Source organism: Phaenicophaeus curvirostris, chromosome 6 (assembly GCF_032191515.1).
Source record: "Phaenicophaeus curvirostris isolate KB17595 chromosome 6, BPBGC_Pcur_1.0, whole genome shotgun sequence".
In the NCBI taxonomy this organism is placed as follows: Eukaryota; Metazoa; Chordata; class Aves; order Cuculiformes; family Cuculidae; genus Phaenicophaeus; species Phaenicophaeus curvirostris.
This window is the reverse complement of record NC_091397.1, coordinates 54,771,692-54,795,108: the sequence shown is the minus strand read 5'-3', so window position 1 is coordinate 54,795,108 and position 23,417 is coordinate 54,771,692. Positions and strand designations below refer to the sequence as shown.

Here is a 23,417-nt window from a genome sequence, read left to right as displayed (position 1 = left end):
GGATTACTTAGGAAACATGATAGATGTAGGAGGGCACAAGTGGCAAACAAAATCACTTTGGACCCATCCTGCAAGACCGGGAAAGTTTTGCAGGGAGTGTTTTGTTCACTGAGCTCCCCTTTCAAACAGTGGGAATCCCTTTCCCAAGTCTTGAGGAGGTCAACTCGGAGAGGAAAACAGCCCCCTCCCTCCCATCCCCCCACCCACCCACCCACCCCCAAAGTGAAGGTGGTCGGGGCTGCCCTCCAGCCCGACTGATGAGTGATCAGCCCGGGGGTACCCAGGGACAGTGGGGAGCATGTTTCGTACCTGAACTGGAACTGCTGTTTTTCTGCTTTGTGTTTTGCCGAGACTCTTTCATCCACGGGAATATCTGTTTGGACATGGTAGGCGAGTTAAGAGCCGGGCTCTTGGTGGAGTTGGCTGGGGCAGGGTTGCTGCTGGCATTTTGAGATGGTGAGGCGGACGATGAAGGTGGCGGTTGCGTCTGCTGGGCCGGAGGCGGCTGCGGTGGGGCCTGCGGGTCAGCGAGGCCAGGGGGCTGAAGAGACTGGCTGGGGAGGGTCCTCATGCAATTCTCACTGATGTCATTGGCCTTGTGGTGGGACACAGAGCTGCCGGGGGACTGGAGGGAGCACGCGGGGCGGTGGTACTCAGTTTCCACAAGTGATGAAGATGGAGGATATTGCTGCTGACTCGCATTATAAGTGAAACCATTTGCTCCTTGGTAGGGGTAGGCACCATAGATTGCAGAGCTGTCGTAGTAGGTCGCTTTTTGCATTTCGTTGTTTCCCAATATTTATTTCGCAAACTGACAGGGTCTTGACACCCTTGGAGAATAACATTGGCACCCCTCTGTCACGTGGCGCTTTTCCTCCAATGGCCTCTCCGGGCAGACCTGGGGTGTGGGGAGACCAGAGCAGGGTGAAGAAATGGTACAAATCCATCTTACTTTCAATAGCTAAGTGACATGAAAGCCATAAAAGAAAAAGTGGTCAGCAATATTTAGCAGCATGACTTGGCCTCAGGCGCAGAGCATTTCGATATAAAAGGTGCCTGGATTTACTGGCAGCTACAAATATGCGTTTTGCTGCACTAAGATAGGGGCTTTCTAGGGTTTTCTATTTTTTTCTTCCTAAGAAACAGAGCAGGGCACCACATCGCAACGGGGTTGATCGTTTATCACCAAGAGGCTGTTTTAATACCAGTCTCTGAGATAAGGGTGATCGAGGAATCAGTAATGTGAAGGGGCTGGGCTGTTCCTTCCTTCCAGTTCTAGGATCAAACCCTCTCCCGTAACCGGCGTCGTTTTATTTTTAGCTTTTCTCTCCAGGTTATGGCTTCATACAACTTCAAAGAAATACATTAGATTGTTCCTGTCTATGTGTGGCAGGGGGCAGGAGCAGGGTGGAAAGGTTTCCTAGCCAAGGATATTTACGCACCTCGATCCCAAGTGATGGCTTTTGGCCTGTCTATGAAATGCTCGACAGGAAAACAAACAAAGCCTGTGCCTTCTCCCCTCCGTGCTCCCACAGCACCTCGAGCAGCCCAGGTCACGCACCCCGCTCCACGCAGCCCCCGCCACCATCTCCCACCCGCGACCTGGTCTGCAGCCTCAGCTGCACCCAGCACCGCGCCAGGGTCCTTCACCGAGGCCAGAAGGGGCAAACTGGGCGCTTTGGCGGCTGCTGGTTTGTTTTTTTTCAGCAGTTATTTTCAAGACACTAACTTTTCGTGGAATCAGCTAGATCCTACCTGTTAAAACATGATGGATTGGGGGAAAAAAACACACCAGGAACCTGAAAAACCAGCGTTCATCTCCATGACCACGGCTTGAACTTTCCTTCCAACTTAGCGATAATAGGTTCTGTCTTGGAAACTGCTATGTAATTTGATGTATGAGGGTCACTTGGCTGGGGAGAGGGTGGACACAAACCCACAGAATGCTTCTCCTGCCCGGGCGAATCCCTTCCCCCCCGCCACTTTTTGTCCCCCGTCCTTCTTTCTTTCTGGTTTGTGGTTGGTTTTGGGGTTTGTTGTGGTTTTCTTTTCTTTTTTTTTTTGGTTTTTTTCCTTCTTTCCCACCACATAAAAGTCGGTTACCTGCCTGAAAACAAGCAGTTAAAGATTCGCCCTCATGAATGAGAGAGGCGACCTGCGCGTAATCTCGGATCCAGGAGCCCTTTCCACACGCAGTCGCATTGTTCTCAGAAAGTAAAGTGTTTTTCTCACCGTCCCTCTTGCTGACAAACAACCGCGTCTCTTCGGATCAGAAGAGCTCGCGTTCCTTTTGCCACTTTCCCTGTACTTAAGCAGCTGGATGTTTTCCTCACAAACATCTAACGAGGACAAATGCTTAGGGGCGAAAAGCCTTGCACAACACACGCACCAAACGAGCTCATTCTGCGCCTTTCAAGTTATACAAGTTCTTAGAAAACAGTATTCCCTTTGTTAGACCGTAACAAAACGAAGGTAACACACCTACAACAGGGCGGCTACGCTCTTATTGCACTAATTAAGCTCCTTGGATGTTATTAAGCTAAAAAGCCGATGGAGATCTGAGGCGCGCACACAATTTCCAGCTCCTCGCCTCTCCTTCCTGATGTTATCGAGGCCTGGTGTGATTTTTCTCAATTCCTTTGAAAGAGAGACACCACCACCAGAGGAGAAAGAGGAAATAATGAGCCAGCGGTGATTTTACAAAGCCACACGCCTTTCATGGTCGCGACATCAAATATTTCGCCTTCCTCTCGCCGCTTGGAAGTTTGCTGGCGCAGGCGGGACGGGGATGCGGGGATGCGCTGCTCCCTCAGCCCCTGCCCGCAAACAATAGGTAACTTTACTCAGAAGGTAAAATATTATCGAAGCTTCTGCCGCCTGGCAGCCAGGAAAGAAAGAAAGAAAGAAAAAAAAAAAGGAAAAAAAAAAAAATCAGCTCCCGCCTTTGTCATCGCCAAGTTAATCGCTTCCTACGAAGTTATAGAGAAGCAGGGGTAACCTGAGGAGTGTCCGGGCATTCCTGGCGAAAACGGGAATAGCGGGATTAACAGCGACAAGGTTCACGATAATAGCAGCGTCCAACGGGAGAGAGGGGTTGGGGGAGAGTTTGCCACCCCAGCCGGTGCCTGGGATGCGGAGAGCTCTCCTGTCCCTCTCTGAGACAAAAGGCCAGGTTCTACAAACATAGTTGGGCCCCCAAATTTTCCAGTGCCTGTTTAATTAGCCTCCATCTCAACTCGCTCAATACACTTCTGAGCCTTTTACCAACTTCTCTCCCCCTACCCAGAGACAGCAAACGAGAGATGCTTGGGGGAGACAAGTCCCCCTCGTTTCCCTGACTCCCCACTTCAGCTCTCTCCTTCCCTCCGCCTCCCCAAAGCACCCCCAGCTCTTTGCCCTGTAACGCCCAGCGGAGCCCCGAACTCTGACTCTAGGACGAAAAACCAGGCAGCCCCCCCGAAATATTTCCTGAAAGATAAAGGCAAAGTTGAGAGAAGGCGGGGGGGGGAGGGGGGGGGAAAGAGAGGAGAGAGAGCTGCCTGAACACGAAGTGTAAGGGTATCAGTCACTGCCTGGAAGGAAGCCCCAGCTTGTGAACTCTTCTTGAACCGACATTTAAGTCTACGGTCATAAATCACTGGGACATAAACTCCGCCATTCACGACTGATAGCAGCGTATTTGTGGCCTGCTTACCTTAACTTCTGACGACTGAGGCGGAAGCCAGCATGCTCTCGCTCGCTCGCTCTCTCTTTTTTTTTTTTGTTGATTTTTTGGTTTTTTGAATTTTTTTTTTTTTTTGGAGGAGACACAACCCAGGGAGCAGGGGCTGCCTGTGGGCACCAGCTCAGCTCCTCCGCACCCCCCCGCACCCCCCGGCCGGGAGGAGCGAGCCCTGCCCCGCACGGGATGAGGCCACTCGCTCCGGACACCCGCCTCCCCCCCTCCCCTCCCGCTCCGGGCTGCTCCGAGCCGGTCCCCGGCGTGCCGGACTCCCCCTGCCACCGAGGATAAGGATGTTTCCCAGAGCTGCTCTGGGAAGGGAAGGAGAGAGAGGAAAGGAGAAAGGGGAATGCGGGGAAAAAAAAAGAAAAAAAAAAAAGGGGGGGGGAAGAAAAAAAAAAAAAGGAAGGAAGAAAGAAAGAAAGGCAACCGCCTGGGGAAGCCTGGGGCAGGGTGGGGGCTGGGGAGGGAGCGGAGGAGCGCGGCAGTGAAGGAGTGCGGCCCCCCCCCCCGCACCCGGGCGTCACCAAAGTCCAGGAAAATTATGCTAATGAAGACAAACGGCGCTCACAAAGGGTCGCTCTCACCAGCCTCCGGGGGTGCTGCTGGGGGGGGGGCCTGGGCTTGTCCCTCGTACCGGTGGGCTTGGGGGGCTGCTGCGGAATAGCCCCCCTCAGCCGCTCCCCGCCGCCGGGAGCCCCGCACAGCCCCGCACGAGGAGGGGAGCAGAGCCCGGAGAGCCAACCCAAGCCCACCAAGATCCCCTGCTCTGGGCGATGCTTTCAGAGCCACGCTGGAAATCATTAGAGTTACTAATTATTAACTCATGCATGCGTGAGCGCACACACACACACAGATGTACACACAGACACCCTCCCACCCCCCAAATATCCCTCAGCGCTCGGGACAGGCACAGAGGAGCTCACACACAAACACATGTGCTGCACAGGCGGGTTGGGGTGCCCGCAGCCCTCCGTGGGGACTGGGGGGGGCAGCAGCCCCCCATGGACCTGGGCCCGGCACCGCACAGCTTCCCTCCTCCTCCTCCTCGACGGAGCTGAGGAAGGCGCTCGCCTCTTTCTCCATCCCCCTGAGTTTGGGAGGTGCTGGCGTCCCCCCCCGCTTTTTCCCTGCGACAGAAACACGCAGCGACCGTGCAAACGAGAACTTAAATCAAGTTGTAGCCCTCGTCCCTGTGTCAGACAGTAGCCGGACTATGGCCTCTGTGCATTAAAGCTGAGGCTCCGGATAGCGCCTAAGTGTAAATTTGACGCTACTCCGTTAATTAAGGTATTAAAAATATAACTAGCCCGTTTAAAGCACGAGGGAGCTCGGCGTCATCTTAAAGCACAAACAAAGCGTGGGGGAAGCGAGAAATAAAAAACACTATAAGGCTGGGGTGGCCTCTTACGCATACCAATGGTTTTTGTCATTTATGGCTATGCAAGATTTATGACTCCGCGCACCAAAGCTGTAAACAGAGCACTAAAACAGAAAACACTTGCTCCTTATGGCATAAGTGAGAAGGCACCACATGAAAGGGGAAGCGGGCCGCGTAGGAGGAGAGGAGAGGCAAAAATCCCGCGTATGCGTTTTTCTTCAAACGACCCCTTGAATCGAGAGGGGGAAAAAAAAGTCTTTTTAGTCAATAATCAACCCCACACTTTCTTCTGAAACTGCTGATCTGCCTTTCGCCCTCTTGCCCTGGGACCAAACAGCGAGAGGCAGCGCTGCGCCCCGACGGAGCCCCCGGAGCCCAGAGGAGGATTTGGGAAGGAGAGAGCAGAGACCTGCGGACACCGGGGAGCCTGCCGGTTCGGGGATCCCTGCCGAAAGCCTGGGCCGTCTCTTCCTAGAAGAGGGTTTAAACTTTGCGGTGATCTCCAGCGGGATATTCTCACTACGTGTCTGTATTTAAAAGCGGGAACGAGGAGTTTGGGGGGGCATCTTTTTAAAACTGAAGGGATCTGCAAGGGACTCGACTCGTGAGAACCGAAGTGGTTCGGAGGAATACTGAGCTGCTCCCTCCATTCGTCTTGCTGCCTGCAAAGAGTGTTTTGCGACATTGCGCCTCTTACTCCGTTTCCCCACGCCCTCTCTCTCCCCAAAGAGGTCATTTTAAACACGAGAAGATGATTGTTTCTTTTTTATGTCTCCTATGATGTCGGGATAAGTGTCCCAACGCACAGATCCCCGCTGCTTTTATCTGTCTTTCCCTCCCAGAGGTCGAATATTTTCTTTCTACTCCATTCCGCAGAGAGCGATAGGACTCAGCTCGGGGAGAGACTGACAGCGTTTGGGGCTGATCTCGGGTCAGAAATGAGCTGCTTTTCCTTCCCGACGGGTCCCACTCTGCGGGACTCCCCCCCGATTCATGGACTTACTCTTCGTTTCCGAATAAAATAATGTCTGTAAAGCACTTTGCCCTCGGATGCTCCGAAATAGAAGCAGGCAGCACCATAATTCAAGGGATGAAATAGCAAGGCGGGGAGTTGCTGGAGAAAGGGACCAATTCTGGAAGTGATGCCTGTGCAAGTCGTTAGAGAGTCAGGAGGGGATAGGAGCTGCCTTAGAGGAGGACTGGACTATGGAAGCAAGCCGCGGTTAATCTGAATTATTGTTTATGTTCTATAACCCTAAAGAATGGCGATGGACTCTTAGCCCAGCAGGCTGAGGTTATTTACACATCTCGCCAAAATCCCCCTCCTCCAAAACTCTTCTTGCTTTCTTTTGCTCTGTATTATTTATGAGTGTTTTAACTGGGTCAGTATGCATCCGAACTGGGTCATAAATCAGGAAACGCTGCCAAGTAATTGAGCTGCAATTAAAGCTCGCACTTTATTTTTGAGGCGCGTTTTTTGGCCCATTTCAAAATATGGCAAAGCTGATCTTGGCTTCTAGACACACAGCTTGGAGAGAAACAGCTTTCCCCCCCTCACTCAAAAGAGAGAGATGCCGGGTGTAAGAAAGAACAACGTGCTTCAGTATGGCGAGAAGGGGAAATAGCATTTCTTTAGGTCAATCTTGCTCTGAGAGCGGCTTAAAGAGTAAGAAAGCGAGAAACCAGACCCAATTTCTCTGCTCTGCAGAACGGCCGCGAACAGCTCTGTGTGGACATAACCCTTCTCTCCTTTGCTCTTATCTGAGTTTTTATCATTGCCCTCTTTCCTCCCTCTCTTTCTGACCGCTTAGAAGATGAGTAACTAGAAGCCATCGGTAACTGGGCGCAAACTGGTACAGCAGGAACAGGCGAGAAGGTCCGAGCGAACTGGAGGAAACCGAGCCCAGCGCTCCAACCTTCCCCAAAGCCGGGACACAACGGGAAAATGTTGTTTTGTATAGAACTTTGCCTTCCTTGGATGGCCAAGTAATCTTTAATTTTCCTCCTTTAAAGTGCACTCTTTATATATAGCACACGCACTTATAAGTATATCCAAATACATATTTACACAGATAAATATATCATTTTTTATGTAAATCACGGTATGGATACGAATTTAGTCCTCCTAGAAGATAATTTCTGTTCTTCCCCTTTTTATTCTCACTTTCCAGATCCCCGCTCGTACAGAGAGAGAGAAAAAGAGCCCACGTTTCGAAGGCCGATTTATTGTTAGGAGCCAGGGCTGGTTCTTTCTCCCCGCAGAGAAATAAAGAGGAGCCGCTTGGTTCATTTGGGAAGGGGAAGCTTTGCCACAGAGCCCGTTCAAGCCCTCCACGCGCAGTAAACAAAGTACCAGGAAAGCATCATAAATAAAAAGGCAGAGAGATCTCATACTCCTCGCGGCCGAGCAAACACCCATAAAACAACAACCGCCGCACCCCCGAGCGCGACCCCGACCGAGGAGCATCCCCCACCCCCCGACTTCCCCAAATAGATAAATAAATAAACACGCAAATACACAAATAAAATAAAATAATCAAGTTGGGGAGGGGGAGAAAAAGATCCAAACGCAACGATAAAAAAAAAAAAAAAAAAAGAGCCTTCCAATCTCTAGCCGATCATAAATAATGATAAGATGGCAATGGAGGGGCTGGAGCGGAGGCAGCTGGCCATCAACTGGGATCTCTATGGAGAAAAATAAATAAAGAAGCAAACTCTCCCCGCTCTGCTCGCTGCGAGGGGAGAGTTGAATATTTACCGCAGCAAATTGAAACAAAGGGGGAAGCAGCCTGTGCGCACACACCCGCCCGCACACACCCGCACTCGCTCCAGCCTCCGCCACTGACCTTTGCCTCGAACAGCAATAACTCACCCCATAAATGAACAATCAACGGAAATACCTTAAAATAAAATCCATCCTTTCTAACGAAGCATTTCGTCCTCTCGGCTCGACAATAACCTTTCCATAAGGAACGAAAGCTGTCAGCGAAATGGCCAGCTCTTGCGGGGACGGAGATGGGGGCAGGAGGAAAAAAAAAAAAAAATAATAGAAAGCAGTGGTTGCTCTGGACAGAAACTGGAAAAGCGTAATCGCAGACGGAGCCAGACCGGGTCTCCACTCCAAATGCCACAATAATGCGCTGTATTATGTGCTCACGTGGTCATACGTCAACTTAAATCCTTTTATTTGAAATGGGGAATCATTGAAGGAACAAGGTTTCTTAGCGCGAGCCTTTGCTTTTTAAAGCCTTAACCCAGTACGTTAAAGAAGAGTTTCAAGGGAGGGGAAAAAAAAAAAAAAATCCAAGAGATCCAGATGACTGGGGGGGAGATTGGTTTGATTCTTTTTCCTCCCACGCCAATATTTCTTTACACAAAGCCCATTGGAAGGTAAGAGGAATTCTTCTTATAATATGGGATTACGCTGCACTTTGATACTTAGCCTAATTAACCGGCATTTGCTCCCCAGGCCCGCCACTCTGCTCCACCTCGCGTGTCCTCTGCAACCCCCGAAGAAAGCCCAAAGCTTCATACTATTATTTCCAACCCACTTCTAAGTGGGACGATTACCAGCCTTCCCCCCACCCCCAGCTGCTTCTTCCCTGCCATTGTACAGGGCTTGCTCAACTCCCACACGCTACATCAGGGCTCCTGTAGAAACTAAAAAGACCTATAATTACCTGACAAAGGCAAAAAAGAGTCTCTTCTAACAGGCTAGTTGATTTTTGTCCTTGTAACACACTATGAAGAATACACCTTCCTCCACTGGCCAGGCTCTGAATTTTGCAAAACCTTTTGGGACCTTGCTGTTAAACCTGTGCTTACGCATTTCCTATACAGCTAGCTTGAGTGATGCACAAAATTATAGGTTTCTAACGATGGAAAAAAAAAAAAAAGAAAAAGAAAAAGAAAAAAGGAGGAGGGGAGCTCTCTGTCTAAGGGGAAAAAAAAAAAAAAAGAAAAAAAAAAGAAAAGAGCAAAGTTGTGTGCAGCCCCCTAGCCAGGCGGCTTCGCCTGTGTGCGAACACACCATATCTTCTCTGTAAGATTGTTTGACTTGTGCTATTGACACAATAAGCTAAACAAACAAAAGAACCCCTCAAACATAACTTTTTTTGAAGGAGTCAAAGAAAATCAGATAGGTGATGCTTTTAACGTGTTCCGGGTCCACTTCTTTGACTCCAGCATCTTGCATTATGATGTATAAACCCTTGCCTAAATCTTTACACCACCCCCCACGAGCTCGGAGAAAACTTTCATCTAACTGCTTCTTACTGTTTCACCTGCACTTCATTGAACAGAATGGAAGGAGATGCCTGTTTAAAGATGATTTTTAGTGCTACGGGCGAACCTTACATGCTCTCGCTTGGATTACAGAAGGGAGCTACTGGAATTTAAACCTATGAGTAACAATGTACAGTAGTAGACATCGCAGCAAAGTCAGCGTGACGCTACAACAGAGGAAGAATTTGCACTTTTTTCATGTGGAAATGACTAAGTTAGTGGCAGGGTACACATATATTATCTCTCACTGAGAATTGGAATAAAACTATACACCTTGGAAAAAGAGAGAACCACACACAACGTGCCCAAGTCTATAACTATCAGCACTATTGGTAACTTCACAGCCCTTGTACTCTACGTAAACCGTGGCTGATGGTTCCTTGAAATGGATTCACAGCTCTTTTAAATGGAGCTTATAGCAGAAATACACAGAAAAGTTCTTCTGCAACAATGAAACTGAAATTAATGGGGAATGGGGTAGATGTTGCAAAAAAAAAAAAACCCAAAAAAAACCAGAGCAGGACTTTCTTGGGGCTGTTGTAAAAAGTTATCGACTGCTTTGCGTCAAAAGCAGAAAGATGGCTTTAGAAGTTACAGTCCTGAGCAAATAGAAACTACAAAAGCAATAAATCACAATCATAAGTCAGCTTAAATGCCTTAACGCTTGCTGTAGCTATTGGCTTCAAAAACCCGTTTCTATGAACATCTTTATTAGTAATAATGGTCAAGTTAATGCTAAAACTACTGTTTAACAATTAACTTTGTGCATGTTTTGGGGGAAACTAATTAATTCTTAAGAAAAGTAACTTCTTGACATGTGAATACCTTACACAGGGTGTGTTTTGAGAGAGCAGAAGGGGGAGTCTGCTTAACTTTCTGCTGTCCTGGACGGCAGCTGACTATTATTCCCTTCTACGGGTTTTGGAGAAAGGGTTTTGGAGGAAGCTTTCTTTGCTCTAGCATCTCCATTATGAGTTTTCAAATAAAAATTCGAATGATCTTGAAAGACTCTTGAAAGATTTCCCCTGCTACTCCATACACCGCTTTGTTCCTCTTCCTGGACATTGAACATTGTGTTTTATTACCTCGATGATTTGGAGACCTAAAACATGGTTTCTAGCAGGAAAATGTGGAGTTTATCAGCAGGTCTGCTACTGATTTCTCTATACTTTATACACATGGCTTCGAGCTGAGCTGAAATTCCAGGCTCAGTAACAACAAACAGATCCGAGTTCATAACGTGCCTTCATTAGGAGGGACCCTTTGTGCCAGCTCTGGCATTAATAGCCACTCTCAGCACTAATGCTATTTAAAGTTACCTTCAATATCATTAGATTCACAATTTTTACTGTCTTTCAAGTTTGTTTTTATGCCAGTTGTTAAGAAGCGAGCCTATCACTCCCATGTGGAGACGACATAGGAATCACCCTACATTCTAAGTATTTATTCCCTTGCTTCCTCGAAAGATTCGAAATCTTCTGGGACGCAGATTTGTTTACCTACATCTGTGCGGCTGATAGAGATAAAGTCGGTCTTTGATCGTTTCCAAGCAGATAAAAAGAATATAGAGCTATCGGCTGCGCCTTTGTGGCTGAAGTTCTGCTCAGAGTCAGCTGAGCCTGCGAGTGTTGGGTCAGTTCAGGAATCCCAAATATCTCCGCACGCGATGCTGTGGATACATGCCACCGTATTTTCGCTTTTAATTTCCTAACCCAAGCGCGAATAGACATTTGCAGCGCCTTTTTTGTAGTTAAGATTTAAGCAGCCCATTAAGCCAACACAAAGAGCCCTTGTAGTCCCGTAATTTATGGCCGCTTTTAAAAGGTAGTAAAACACACTAATTGTACATCAGCGGCCAAAAATAAGCAGGTAAATCTAGCAGGAATTTGAGCTAATTTCTCCCCTCTCTGCGGTCGGGATAAGAAAGTGATCACTAGGAAAAGCATTAATTAGGCTGCTCCTGCTCAAGGACCAAGCGCATCAGGGATTCCAGCAACTTGGAGCCACCAAACCCCGATCCCAGCCCGGTGCAGAGCAGGCCAGGAGAGAAAAATATCCCAAACTCATTCTGGTGCATGCATTCAGGCAGAAAAATCAGGTTTTCTAACATCCCCACACGCGCTCCACGTTTGCAGGTCAGACTCCTCGAGGAGGAGGCGAACAAACAAGCCGCGATAAAGCCACTCAGCGCAGAAACGGCTCCAACCCGCTCTCCCTCGCCTTACGCTTTAGGTTTGGGAAGGAGCTAAGAACGCACAAAGCAATTCTCAACCTCTTTGGCTCCTCGGATGACTTTGCATCCTTCCTGTCCCCAAATGCCTTTATAAGGATGGCGATCGCTCAGGTCCCCTACGCTTCTTTGTCTGTGCAGACACGCGCATTCACCACCCACGGAAGATGAATAGAGCCAATCCGGACCAAAATTCCAGCTAGGTTAAATATTTACCACCACAACAATCAAAATAAAAAAAAAATCTCATTCCAGCAGGCTCGTTCCGCATGCAGGTACCAGGCAAAAGGCTCCGCGGCTCTTACCTCCTCCAGCTGCGCTCTCCCAGCTTCCACCGCCCCAGCCCAGAGGCTTCTTTTCGGGGCTCCCTGTAAAGAAGCAACAAACAGAGCCTTACTGGGGGGGTGCAGGAGGAGGCATTTCGCTCCTTCACAGGCAATACAAGGGTTGCTAGTAGCGGTGGGAGAGCCCTGGAGTGGGGCGGGCAGGGATGGAGAGGGCTCCCGGCTCGGAGCGTGGGTTCCCACCCGGGTGAAGAGCACGGAGAGCTGAGAAATAAAAGCGTGCGGGTGTTTTTTTTTTTGGTGTTTCTTTTTTTTTTTTCCTGTAGACAGCTATGCCTTCTGTCTCCAAGTGTTTGGAAATATTGTCATTCCAAACTCTTGTAACATGAATGTCTGCTTTATTTTCCTCTGGGAAACCTTTGTTTAGGATCATTTAATCAAGAACAGACATTAAACACAAGTCGTGGTGTTCATCTCTGCTGAATAAAACGCGGAGAGGGTTCCAGTTTAAATGCCGGGCGGGTTGTGGTTGGGCTTTTATTCAAACGGTTAGCCGGGGCCCGATTCTGCCGCCACCAGCTTCAGAAAAGATTAACAACTGGCCTCACTCGAGCGGGATTGGGACCAAAGTTGTCTTTTTTTGTTGTTGTTGTTGTTCTGCTTTTTTTTTTCCCTAAAAGAAAAAAAAAAAGCCACTCTGAAAGCCATTGAAGGGCGGAAAAAAACGTGGACTGCTTCTTTTCCCCTAGAATAAACAGTACTGTACAATCCAAGAAATCCAAGAAGACAATAGTCAGATTATTCGCGTACTTACTGAATCACGTTTACACACGATTTTGTCAGATATAATAATGGACCCCCCGTATCCATTCTCGCTAATAAAAGCCATCTAGCGCATCTTAAAATTGTCAGTAAATGTAAATGCTAATAATTAAATAACACAGTCCTTGTGGAAGGGTGCCATCTGAGCCTTAGAAATATTAAGTCTGCCTCGGGAGAACTTTTCGAGCAGAGACTTTGCTTTGGTAATTTAGTAGTTCCATAATTACGTTAATAATTTTAAATTTGGTGTTGAACTCCAGCCTACATAAAAATCATGCAATAATAGCCTACTAAGCTGTTTATTGCCGTCTCATAAATTTGAGAGCGCTGACTGCTAAGATCTACTGGCAAACACAAAAGAAAATGGAAAGTTCAATCTGCAATCGCAGAGCCCGGGAGCTGCTGCCTGGGGTTATTCTTAGCTCTACCTTTCGCTCCACTCGGCTCCAGCAGAGGGGGAACCCCCTGGCATTTTAGGCTCAAACTCATACCTTAGCCGTTCTGATCCCTAATCAATAGCCGCGTTACAAACGGCAATAATCATCAATCAAGCGTGTCGTGACTGGCTTGCTCCACTCGTGTTAAATATGGAGCGTGTACCTGAAAGCGGTGCCAGAGACTTTCTGTTATTTATTCTGGAGGTATTAAGTCACGCCACCATATTTTACGCTGCCACAGTCCTTTCAACTACTCTGCTTCTCGAAAGAGTTGCTAAGTAGCAATAAAGCACTTTACAAACGCTATGACATTTTTTTTTAATTTGTTGTTGTCCCAAATTCTAATATTCATTGCGGCACTTTAAGTTCGTACATAAATCGCTCAGACTAATGAGTCATAGAGAAATTCGCCCATGACTTTTCCTTTACAATGCTCGCTGCTTTTCCAGCGATTTTTTTGGCCCTGCATTAGGAGCCGGTGATTTATTAACGCCAGGAAAATTGAACAAAGCAGGTCCTCCTGCACTGTGGCATCCAGCCTTCCACACTGTGAATTAGAACATTATCAAACGTGTTTGCCTCGGTAACACTTAATCACCAAAAGCCGTAATGTGACCACAAGGCAGCTAAAACAAAGATTTAACATTTCTAAATATTAAACTTGTTAAGCAAATGCTCAGCAGACAAAGCAAGCACAAACAATTAAAGTCATCAAGCTAGAAATACACACTCCCTACTTACCAACACAGACCCTACTGCTTGCTTAAGAAGTTTAGAATCTTTCAAGATAAATCAGGTGGGTTTTTTTTTTAAAGGGAAAAAAAAAAAGAAGAAAAAAAAAGAAAAACAAACTGCAGTAATAAGGAGTTGAGTTTCACTTCTGAGAGAATCACTCCTAGTGAGGACTGACGGCCACAGATCCATTCCTGACTATCTGCATTAATTATTTAATGAGTCACGTGACCCTAAAGATTAAAATTTCAATATCTCCCCCAGAACAGACGCAACACCTTTATCTGCGAGCGCAGGGCTCCTCGCACTTGGGTCCCCTAATCTCTGCTGCCTCTGACAGCTCCTCAGTTTCTAGGGGTGGGGAGCGCTGGGGCATTGATAACACCGACTCGTCCTGCCCTGTGCGGGGAGATGGGGCAGCTCTGCACCCCAAAACTAGCCGCTTGAACCCCAATCCTCACTGTGTGCAGCGGGAATAGGGGGTGTCGGAGACAGGGGAGCATCAGGGGTGACATCCGAGGGTCAGTGCTGCTTGTTCGCAGGGGGAGGCGCCTGCGGAGCTTCCCCTGCCCACGGGGGGAGCCCCGACCCCACCGGGACCCGAGGGGGCGGCCCCGGGGGGTTCCACCCCTCCGAGAGCCGGTAAAGAGCCTCCAGCCTCCCCCCTCCCCTCCCCGGGGCCGCGATGTGCGGGGGCCCCCGGGGCTCCGGGCGAGAAGCGGGGTTCCTCGGGTCGGTCCCCAGCGCGGGGCAGGGGGAGGAGAGGGGGGGTCAGGGTTTCATAGCAAGCCTGTCAAGATCTCTGCCTGTGTGAGGGCTCCCCCCGCCTTCTTAGTTTACAAACACTGGGCAAGAAGGGCATGGGAAGGCAAGCACCCTCAATTAAAAAAAAAAAACAACAACTACACACACACACAAAAAACCCAAACAAACAAAACAAAAACCAGAAAGCAATAAAAAAGGCTAAGAAAAAGGAGGGAAAAGTGAAACAAAAAAAGAAGGGGGGGAGGAAGAGGAAAAAAAAATCCTAGCATTGGGTAATCCTCCAATGCGAGGTGTCTCTGTCATTAAATACCGCAAGGCGCTTGTCACAGCTGAGTTCCCCGTGTAATAAAACACCAGGTATAGCAAGAGCTCGCAGGAGAAACGAGGAGGGGGGGAATCTTGGAAATGAAGCATTTTTCTTGGTGGGTGAAGGGGGAGGTGGGTACCGGGGTTAACGGCGTGGCCTTCCCTGCGGCCAGCAAATTGACTCCGAGGTGATTTGGTCTTTCTTTGAAATATTGACAAACTTCCACTTGCAGGGGTTTGGGCCACGCTAGCCTTTGTGGGCAGAGGAGATAAATCCGTGTGTGAGAGACACCGGGAGAGAGGGAATGGGGGGGGGGGGCAAGGGACATTTAGGTCCAAGTGCCGGATTAAAAAGAATCCTGTCTTTAAAGGTCAAGGGTTTGAAGGGTCAGTCTGCTCCTCTAAAAAAAACAATTAATGGGATAGAAAATTTGTCCTCTCGGTGAACTCCCGGTTGCCTTAGCAAAGGGAGCACAATGCGAGAATTTAAACTGGACGATGTAATTTTGGAAGTTATTGTAAAGGCAGGAGGTATGGGACAGGGAGCAGAGGGCTTCCAGCCCCAGGAGCAGGGGCTGCTCCCAGCACAGGCAGAGGGGGAAGGGGAAAGGAAAATTTACCTTAGACGACGATAATCTGCCATGGGGTATTTTGCAGTCCGCCGTTCAATCTTCAGCGAGTGAGTGCACATTTTTTTAGCAGAGAGCCAAGATGCTGTGTCTTTACACATGACCACCTTTTTTTTTTTTTTTTCCTCTCCAGGAAAATCCTTTGCGTCTTCACAGACTTTTCCAAGAGAATGCCTTTCAGAACCGCTGTTGAATTACAAAGAAGTATTTATTGTAGGAGGTGATTAATGATTCTCGCTAAAATTGCTATTTGCAGCGTGATTTCATTTCTCTTTACAATGGGAGCAAATCAGGTTTATACGCACAAGCTGCACACTAAACAAATCCTGCATCACTAGTTAATATATTTCAGCTGGTATTTCGCTCCGTTGTGCTAATTTCGGCTGTAAATATATTGAGGGAATCTCAAGCAATAAACAAAACGAAGAGTTACACACTTGTGGTTGGTAGTTACCTCACTTACAGCTATATTTTTCTCCCTTTATAAGGTGGCAGCTGGCAATTCAGGATTTAGTAAGCAGCAATATGTGAGTGGAAGGATGCTTTTCAGGCCTGTTTCTTGGTCAGGTTTGGGGATGGCAGTTCGCTGAGGGTTTTTACAGCCACCACCACCTCTCCGGTGCTGAACGTGCTCTGCACGTTACATTTTTCTCGGGGATGCTCTGTGTTCTGTGGCCAGACAGGGGTGCTGGCAACACCACTGGGGCCTGGTTCTACCTCACCCAGGGGTGATGATGCACTCTGTCCTGGTGGTCTCACTCACACAAAGATCCCAAAAATCCCTCTCGGATGTATTTGGGTAAGTAAATAAATCTTGGCCTTTGGGCCTTCCCTGGAAGACTTACTAGCATTAAAGTTCCTTTCCAAGCCTTTTCCTACCCAGTTCAGTATTTCCCTGTTGTGGAAGCCCTGAGAAAACCTCCTCATTAGCAGCTTTGCTTTGCTTTTGCTCCTTAGCTCCCTGGAAGCAGTAAAAGATGCGCAGCCTGAGCTGGAACCGCTTGAACCCCGTTTTGTCACAACCATTTTGACAACCCCGGTCAAACAAACCTCTCGAGTTGGACCCAAATTCACGTTTCTGCCGAGGCTTTCTCAACACATTTGGAAATACTCTTAAAAAAAAGAAAATAAAAGGAAGCAGAAAAGGCAGCTTAGAGAAACTCCGGGTTGCCACCCATATATTCCCTCTCAAAGGTGCAAGCCAACTGAGAAATCATCATCGGGTGAAAATGAATGAATAAATCACGACTGGCTAAAGATTTAGTGTTATCATGGGGAACATGTGTGACTTCTCCAGGAAAAACTGGCGTGGGAGCTTATTGGCTCCAAGCAGAAGCTCAGTTTCTCTGTAACGCAGCTGAAAACAGTCGCAGGGACAGCGATGGAGAGCAGGGCTAGTTCTGATATAATTCCACTGGAGAGAATACCACTCACCTATACAACGGAGCAAGACCTTTTCTCGTCCTACAGCGCTATTTTATTTTTTTTTTTTTATCCCTGGCCAGGCAATTACGTGTCACGACGTTTTCACTATAATTAAAACAACCTTATTGATAAGACGAATCCAATTTGAAACAATGCGTTACACCGTTGTTTCCCATTCCAAACACCAGCCAAGCACAAGGTGGATGAAACAGCACTGAGTGGTCTTGTCTTATAAGCATTTAATTCTTTTGTACAGAATAATCTTTATTATCAGCATTTGGCACTGTTATACATTACACCAAAAAATCCACAAATTGTACACGGACCCAAACGATTTAGATGGTGCCAAATATGAAGACAGCAACAGCTTTTATAGCAATATTTCTTTAAATAATTGCAATAGGGAATGTGGGGGGAAAAAAACCCACCAAACCCTAATAGATCACAGCTACTGCGGGGGCTACGCTTAAAACCAGTTAAGTTACCTTTGATACATAAAACGTTTTCCTTTAGACAGTTTAAGGGGACGTTTTTCCTAAGTGTCTAACCTCCAGTGGACGTGTTCGTTCCCTCTCCCGTGTCACACACACACGCACACGGGAATCCCCAAACACGCCACGAAACAGCGCTATTCGAGTCAACGCCTTTTACACAAGTGTCTCACGAGGTCTTTGCTTTGTTTTAACCGTCTTTTATTTTTAAAGTGTTCTCAAAAAAAAAAAAAAAAGGAGAGAGAGGGAGGGAGAAAAGAGTCCGTCTTAGGTACAGAGATTTCGTCCGTGACAGCATCCAGCCCTCTCTTACACTGAGGGCAAGAGACCATTTCCATAAATAGAAAAAAAATGATGGGCATGGAACCATTATCTATATACAATGTAGACAATCGTCCAGGTTTTGGTTTAAACATGTGCCCGTTCTTGGGCACGTCTCGTCTTCCTTTCCCGCTCCTGTTTTGTTTTACACAGTTGTTTGGTCCAAACGGCCAGTCTCCACCACGGGGCGGCTGGAAAACCCCAGTAGATAGGTAAATATATATATATATATTTAAAAAATAAGCGTATTTATAGCGCGGCTGAGTTGGGGGCAGCCCCATCGAGCGGATGGGGGTGACCCTGTGTCTGTGCTTTGGGCTGCTGGCTCAGTGCGGACTGGTTGGAGGAGCGCATCTTGGTGTTAGGCAGTTTATGGTCTTTCTTCCACTTCATGCGCCTGTTCTGGAACCAGATCTTGACCTGGCGCTCGGAGAGGCACAGGGTGTGCGCGATCTCGATGCGTCGCCTCCTGGTCAGGTAGCGATTGAAGTGGAATTCCTTCTCCAGCTCCAGGACCTGCTGTCTGGTGTAGGCAGTGCGGGACCTCTTGGGCTCCCCTCCGCTGTAGTTGGGATTGACTGGAGCGTGCGCGCACACACACGCACACGCGGAGGGGAAAGAAAGGGAGACGGAGGGGAGGAAAGCGATGGAACATAATCATTATATAATAACTTGACACCAGGTTCACGTAAGATACATAAACGGCAAGAAAAATTGTTTCGCAGCCTATCGACAGCGGGGACAATCGAGGAGCAATAAAAAATGGTGATGGGCATTTGGGTTAGAAGAAAAGCTTCAAAGACACATGGCCCAGAGCCACTGCAGGGCAATTAAATTTATGGGGGCTATAATTACTGCCCTAACAGTTTGGCGTCTCGTAAATCTTTTGATAAAGGACCCCGGATACAAAAGGTTTCTCACTTTTTTTTTTTTTTTTTTTTTCCAATAAGGAAACGCGGAGGGAGAAGGAAAAGCGTGGGGAGGGGGGGGGAAGCAACGACTCATCCCGGCTCTCCCCCCCACCCCCGCTTTCCTCGCATCCCCACCTCCCCCCCGGCCGGGGCGACTCACCCGTGCTCACATGGATCTTCTTCATCCAGGGATAGACCACGGGCTCCTTCCCCTTGAGGCCCGGGTGGCCCTTGTCGGGCAGCAGCGGGCAGGGGGGCCCGGCGGCGGGGGCGGCTTCGCAGCGGCGCTGCTGCAGGGCTTGGCCCGGGAGCAGGGGCTGCGGCGGCCCGGGGTGCCCCTTGCCGGGATGCGGCGGCGGCGGCGACGAGCCCGGGGGCGGCTGCTCGGGGCCCGGGGCGGCGCTGCCGTAGCTGTAGGGCGCCTGGGGGTAGGAGGGAGCCTGCGGCGGGTACAGCGCCTCGGGAGGCGGCGCCGCGGGAGCCTGGTAGCCGGCTTCCCTGCGCGGCCGCGCAAAGTACTCGGGCAGCGCGGGGCCCGGGTGCAGGTGCGGAGGCTGCTGCGGGGCGTGCGGGTGGAAGGAGGCGGCGGAGGAGCCGCCGGAGCCGCCGCCGCCGCCGCCGCCGTGCGGCGTGTACTCCTCGCAGGGAGGGAACTTGGGCTCGATGTAGTTGGAGTTTATCAAAAACGAACTCATGGTCATTAATTTGTGAAGTGCAAAAATACTAATTTTTCTCGCGTTGTCGTTTTTCTGCGCTCGGCGAGGCCCCTCCCCTTCCACCCCCCCCCCCCCCCACCACCCCCCTTCCCCGTCTCCCTCCCCTCCCTCCCTCCCTCTCCCCCCTCCCGCTGCTGTCAAGTGCTCCTCGCCCCCAAACTTTAGGCCTCCAGCTTTCCCTCCCCTCCCTTCCTCTCTTCCCACCCCTGGAGCTCCTACAACACATACAACACCCCCCCCCGGCGCCCCCCCCCATCCCCTCAAGCCACCACCTGACCGCCTGCGCCAATTACCGCGCGGGGCCGCGGCCCCCGGATCAGGAAATGGAAGGAGGGCGAGAGGAGGGGGGCAGCTCCGCGCCCGCGCATCCACCGCGGGGGCAGCTCCGGGGAAGCGAGACAAAACCCGCTCCGAGCTCTGACAGCTCTTCCCCACCACCACCACCACACACACACACCCCCCCAGGCGCTTCTTTCCGCGTAGCGGAGCGTAGGGAGGAGGCAGGGACCGCGCAAGGCGCTGCGCGATATTTTCAAACGAGCCCTCTGCCTGCGCGCAGCCCCGACTCCAGGCACCCGCCTGGAGTCGGGGCTGCGCGCAGGCAGAGGGCGGCAGCGACTTGCTTATTTCTGAGTTTTCATCCCCGAATTTTCATTTATTTCCACGAGAAATCGCTAGCGTTGTCGCAGAAGGGGCTCGCAAACCCTGGCGGAGGAGGGAGAGAGCACTTCTGCGCGGCTAAAATTGAGGCTTTTAACGATATTTGCAACTCAGAGGGAAAAGAGGCAACCGCCCTGACCTTAGGTAATTGAAATTTGATGGTTAAACTAATTACACTCTTATTCCAAGCGGGGGCGGGGGAATATTTAAGGAACGTCAGGTACTCTGGCACATTCGGAGTTACAGAACTTTTCGGATTTTTTTTTTTTTTCTTTTCAGGAAAGCGTATAAACACATAGAAATATTTACCGCACCCTTCGAGAACATAATTGCCGAGCGGATAATCTCATCTGCTGGTATGGGAAAAATACATCTAATCTATCAAGCGTAAATATGATACGGTTTAGATCTTGCCCTCCTAAAGATATTACATGAACAGTTACCCTGGTTTAAATTCAGATTATTGTCTTTTACAGTTTTGCAGATAATGGATACATGCAATAAAATTCTATTTGAATATATATTCTATCTAACAAGACACACATCGTATCGATTTATATTTTATACACAAATTGCAGGCGGCTTGTAATATGTTAGAACGTTTCCAGCACTTGGGTAAACTGGGGTGCTTATCTAAACAATCACTCATTTCCTCCTCCTATCGAATGTCTAATTTGTAAAGAGAGTTAAAACACATTTACTTACTCATTTCCAACAGCACATCTAGGAAACTCCTTAACTGGGGTAACAGATAAGTTTCTATTTACTCTGCATGGAGAGGAAATGCGGTTACACACATGCACGCAGAGAGCCGTTCAACAACACCCATTTGACAGGAAAGAGGAGATTGTTTTATTTATATATATTAGGAGAAAAGAACAACCTCACACATCACAAAAAAAAAAAAAAAGAAAAACCAGAAAACAACAGCAACCCATGGAGTAAAAGAATAAAGCTCCCATCTACACGACTGTAAAAAATAAAGGTTTGACCAAGTCCACCACGAAGCAGAGAGCGTTTTCCCGGCGTAAAGAGATCCATGCAGACATACAGACACAGACAGACAAATACCTGCCGGCCAGCACCAGATGTATTACACTGGGTTATCGGAAATATTATCCTCGGCATAAGTCCTGGGACACTGTGGCCAGAGCAGCTGTCGTGCTCCGAGCCACGAGAAAACACAACGAAAAGTGATGTCTCGGTTTGTAAGCTCCGCGCTGTATTGGGAGAGCTGACTGGGCTCTGTTTCGTTTTATTTATCGCGATTAGATCTCAAAATATACTTTTTTTTTTCTTTTTTTTTTTTTTTCTCTGTGCCTCTTTCTACCGTGGGGCTCTGGCGCTCGGTTACAGAAAGAAGGATGAAATTTTGTATACGACTCTGTATCCGCAAGGTGACCTGAGCTGCTCAGCTCAAGTCTGTTTTTTTCGTGTGGTTCTATTAGGCTGCGAAGATGTGCTGAGGCAGGACCTCCAAAAGGCCTGTTCCATGTCTTTGTGGTTTTGTTATCATAAACAAGAACCCAGCCAAGACCACCAAGTGTTATCTTGCACACGGCCATTTCGACATTTTACTGCAAGATTTATGGCTGTAATAAACAATCTCAGAAACCTCTTTTTTTTTTTTTTACCCCCGGTACTTCCCTTTAACAAACTTGTAGCATCATCCTAAGCTCTCAAAGAAAGAAAAGGAGAGGGAAAATAGGCCATTTTATTTTCCCAGAAGGACTAAAGGCTCTATTTCAGTGGTGAAGGAGACTTTAATCGTTTAATAAAGGAGCCACAGTTTCCCGGCCGAGGCCGGAGGACCCCACCGGAATTAAGTTGAGAGGGAGAGAGTTAATTTCCATGCACCCAGAAGAGCAAACCTCATACATACCCAAAGAGGGGGAGAATGGGGGGGAAGGGGGAATCCCCCTTTTTCTTGGGAAACAGGCAATCACTGCTGCTCCTTCCACACGCGCGGCTAGAACGCGATTATCCCGAAAGATATAATGATAGTAATAGTAATAGTAATAGTAATAGTAATAGTAATAGTAATAGTAATAGTAATAGTAATAGTAATAGTAGTAGTAATAATAATAATAATAATAATAATAATAATAATTCACGTCAACCTTTCGCCGTGCCCGGGCATCCTCCACCGAGAGGATGAAGAGGAGGAGGAAGAACCGCGCCAACCAGCCTGGTTTGAATTTGATTTGAACCATTTTGAATCTATTTAGCCCTCGCTTTCCCCTCTTGAATGCGAGGCTGTCCCGAGTTTCAAAGTGACCGAAAAGTGACACCGTGTGCATTTTGTTTCTTATTAATCTTACACATTGACAGTCTTTGTTAAATAACAAGGCGTGCCCTTCACCAGGCGACATTTTCATATTTGTTAGACGCGGTGACCTGAAGTTCACCTCGGCCTTGGACTTAGTTTTTCTAAAAGGTCTCTCTAACTGTGTCTTTTAGATAGCGGGGGTGCTTTGCCCAGGTCACTACTTCTGAGGGAAAATTAAGAAAATATCGCGGGAAAATGTAAACGTTATGGAATGTATGGACAGTATTCTCTCCTTTGTTCCTAGGAAGGATGCAGCCCCCGAGGCTGCTTCTTTCCTACAGTGGCTGCTGGAGGGATGCTCGCAGCTTCACCCCAAGTTCAGCGTTGGGTAAAAGGGGTGATTTCTCCGGCACTGGGGGCTCTTCCTAACAACGGGCTGGCTGGAGTGATCTGCTCCCTCTCTTCTGGCGTGGTTAAATAAACACACGTAAAACGTGATTTGTGCCCGGGTTTGAAATGAATGGTCTTTTTGAGCACAGCTTCCACGCCAGAGTGTGCCGAACGCAGAGAGTGAAAGGACAGAAAGAGTTCGTCTCAAATTATTAACTGTTCTGATCCAGGTTGTCGCCTATTTTTATTATTTTTTTTTTAAGGAATAATTTAAACGATTCCGAAGAGTCGATATTTATTGAAGTCGCAGTTTCAACTTCTTGGAAAATATTCCCATTGATATTTTTATTCTAAACCAGATTGAAAAATATGGAATTCGAGCCACTAATTATTTTGGTGAGGAAAGAAATGGAAATCCGTCACCTACTCTTGAGTTGGGTTGCAGTAACAGCTTTCGTTCTGGGTATATCAAAGACGCATTGTTATTCTTGGAAACAATCGGCCTGCTATTCTCTAACAAAATAGATATTTGGCTACGGTTTTTAGCTTGTTATTGGGCTTAGCTCTTACCCTAAATAAATGTTCTGGATGTGAAAGTTTGTACACTATCTCCAGTGAGGGCAGGATCCCCAAACACCCTAGA

The 23,417-nt window shown here is 48.3% G+C and overlaps 2 protein-coding genes across 2 annotated transcripts in view; both read right to left on the bottom strand.

Annotated features, from left to right (window-relative positions):
* Positions 1-23,417, bottom strand: part of HOXA3 (homeobox A3) — a 43,859-nt gene that overhangs the window by 2,840 nt on the left and 17,602 nt on the right. Inside the window, exons 3-5 of the mRNA XM_069860229.1 lie at positions 15,583-15,777; positions 11,922-11,984; positions 310-898 (exon numbers count right to left, since the gene is read on the bottom strand). Coding sequence (XP_069716330.1) covers positions 310-781 — 472 coding nt within the window. The 5' untranslated portion in view covers positions 782-898; positions 11,922-11,984; positions 15,583-15,777. The remainder of the gene's footprint in view (positions 1-309; positions 899-11,921; positions 11,985-15,582; positions 15,778-23,417) is intronic.
* On the bottom strand, positions 17,241-19,510 carry HOXA4 (homeobox A4). Its single transcript, XM_069860232.1, has 2 exons — positions 18,900-19,510; positions 17,241-18,406 (listed from the first exon to the last, which is right to left on the bottom strand). The coding sequence occupies exons 1-2, from the start codon at positions 19,438-19,440 to the stop codon at positions 18,078-18,080; spliced, it is 870 nt and encodes a 289-aa protein (XP_069716333.1). The 5' UTR covers positions 19,441-19,510; the 3' UTR covers positions 17,241-18,077.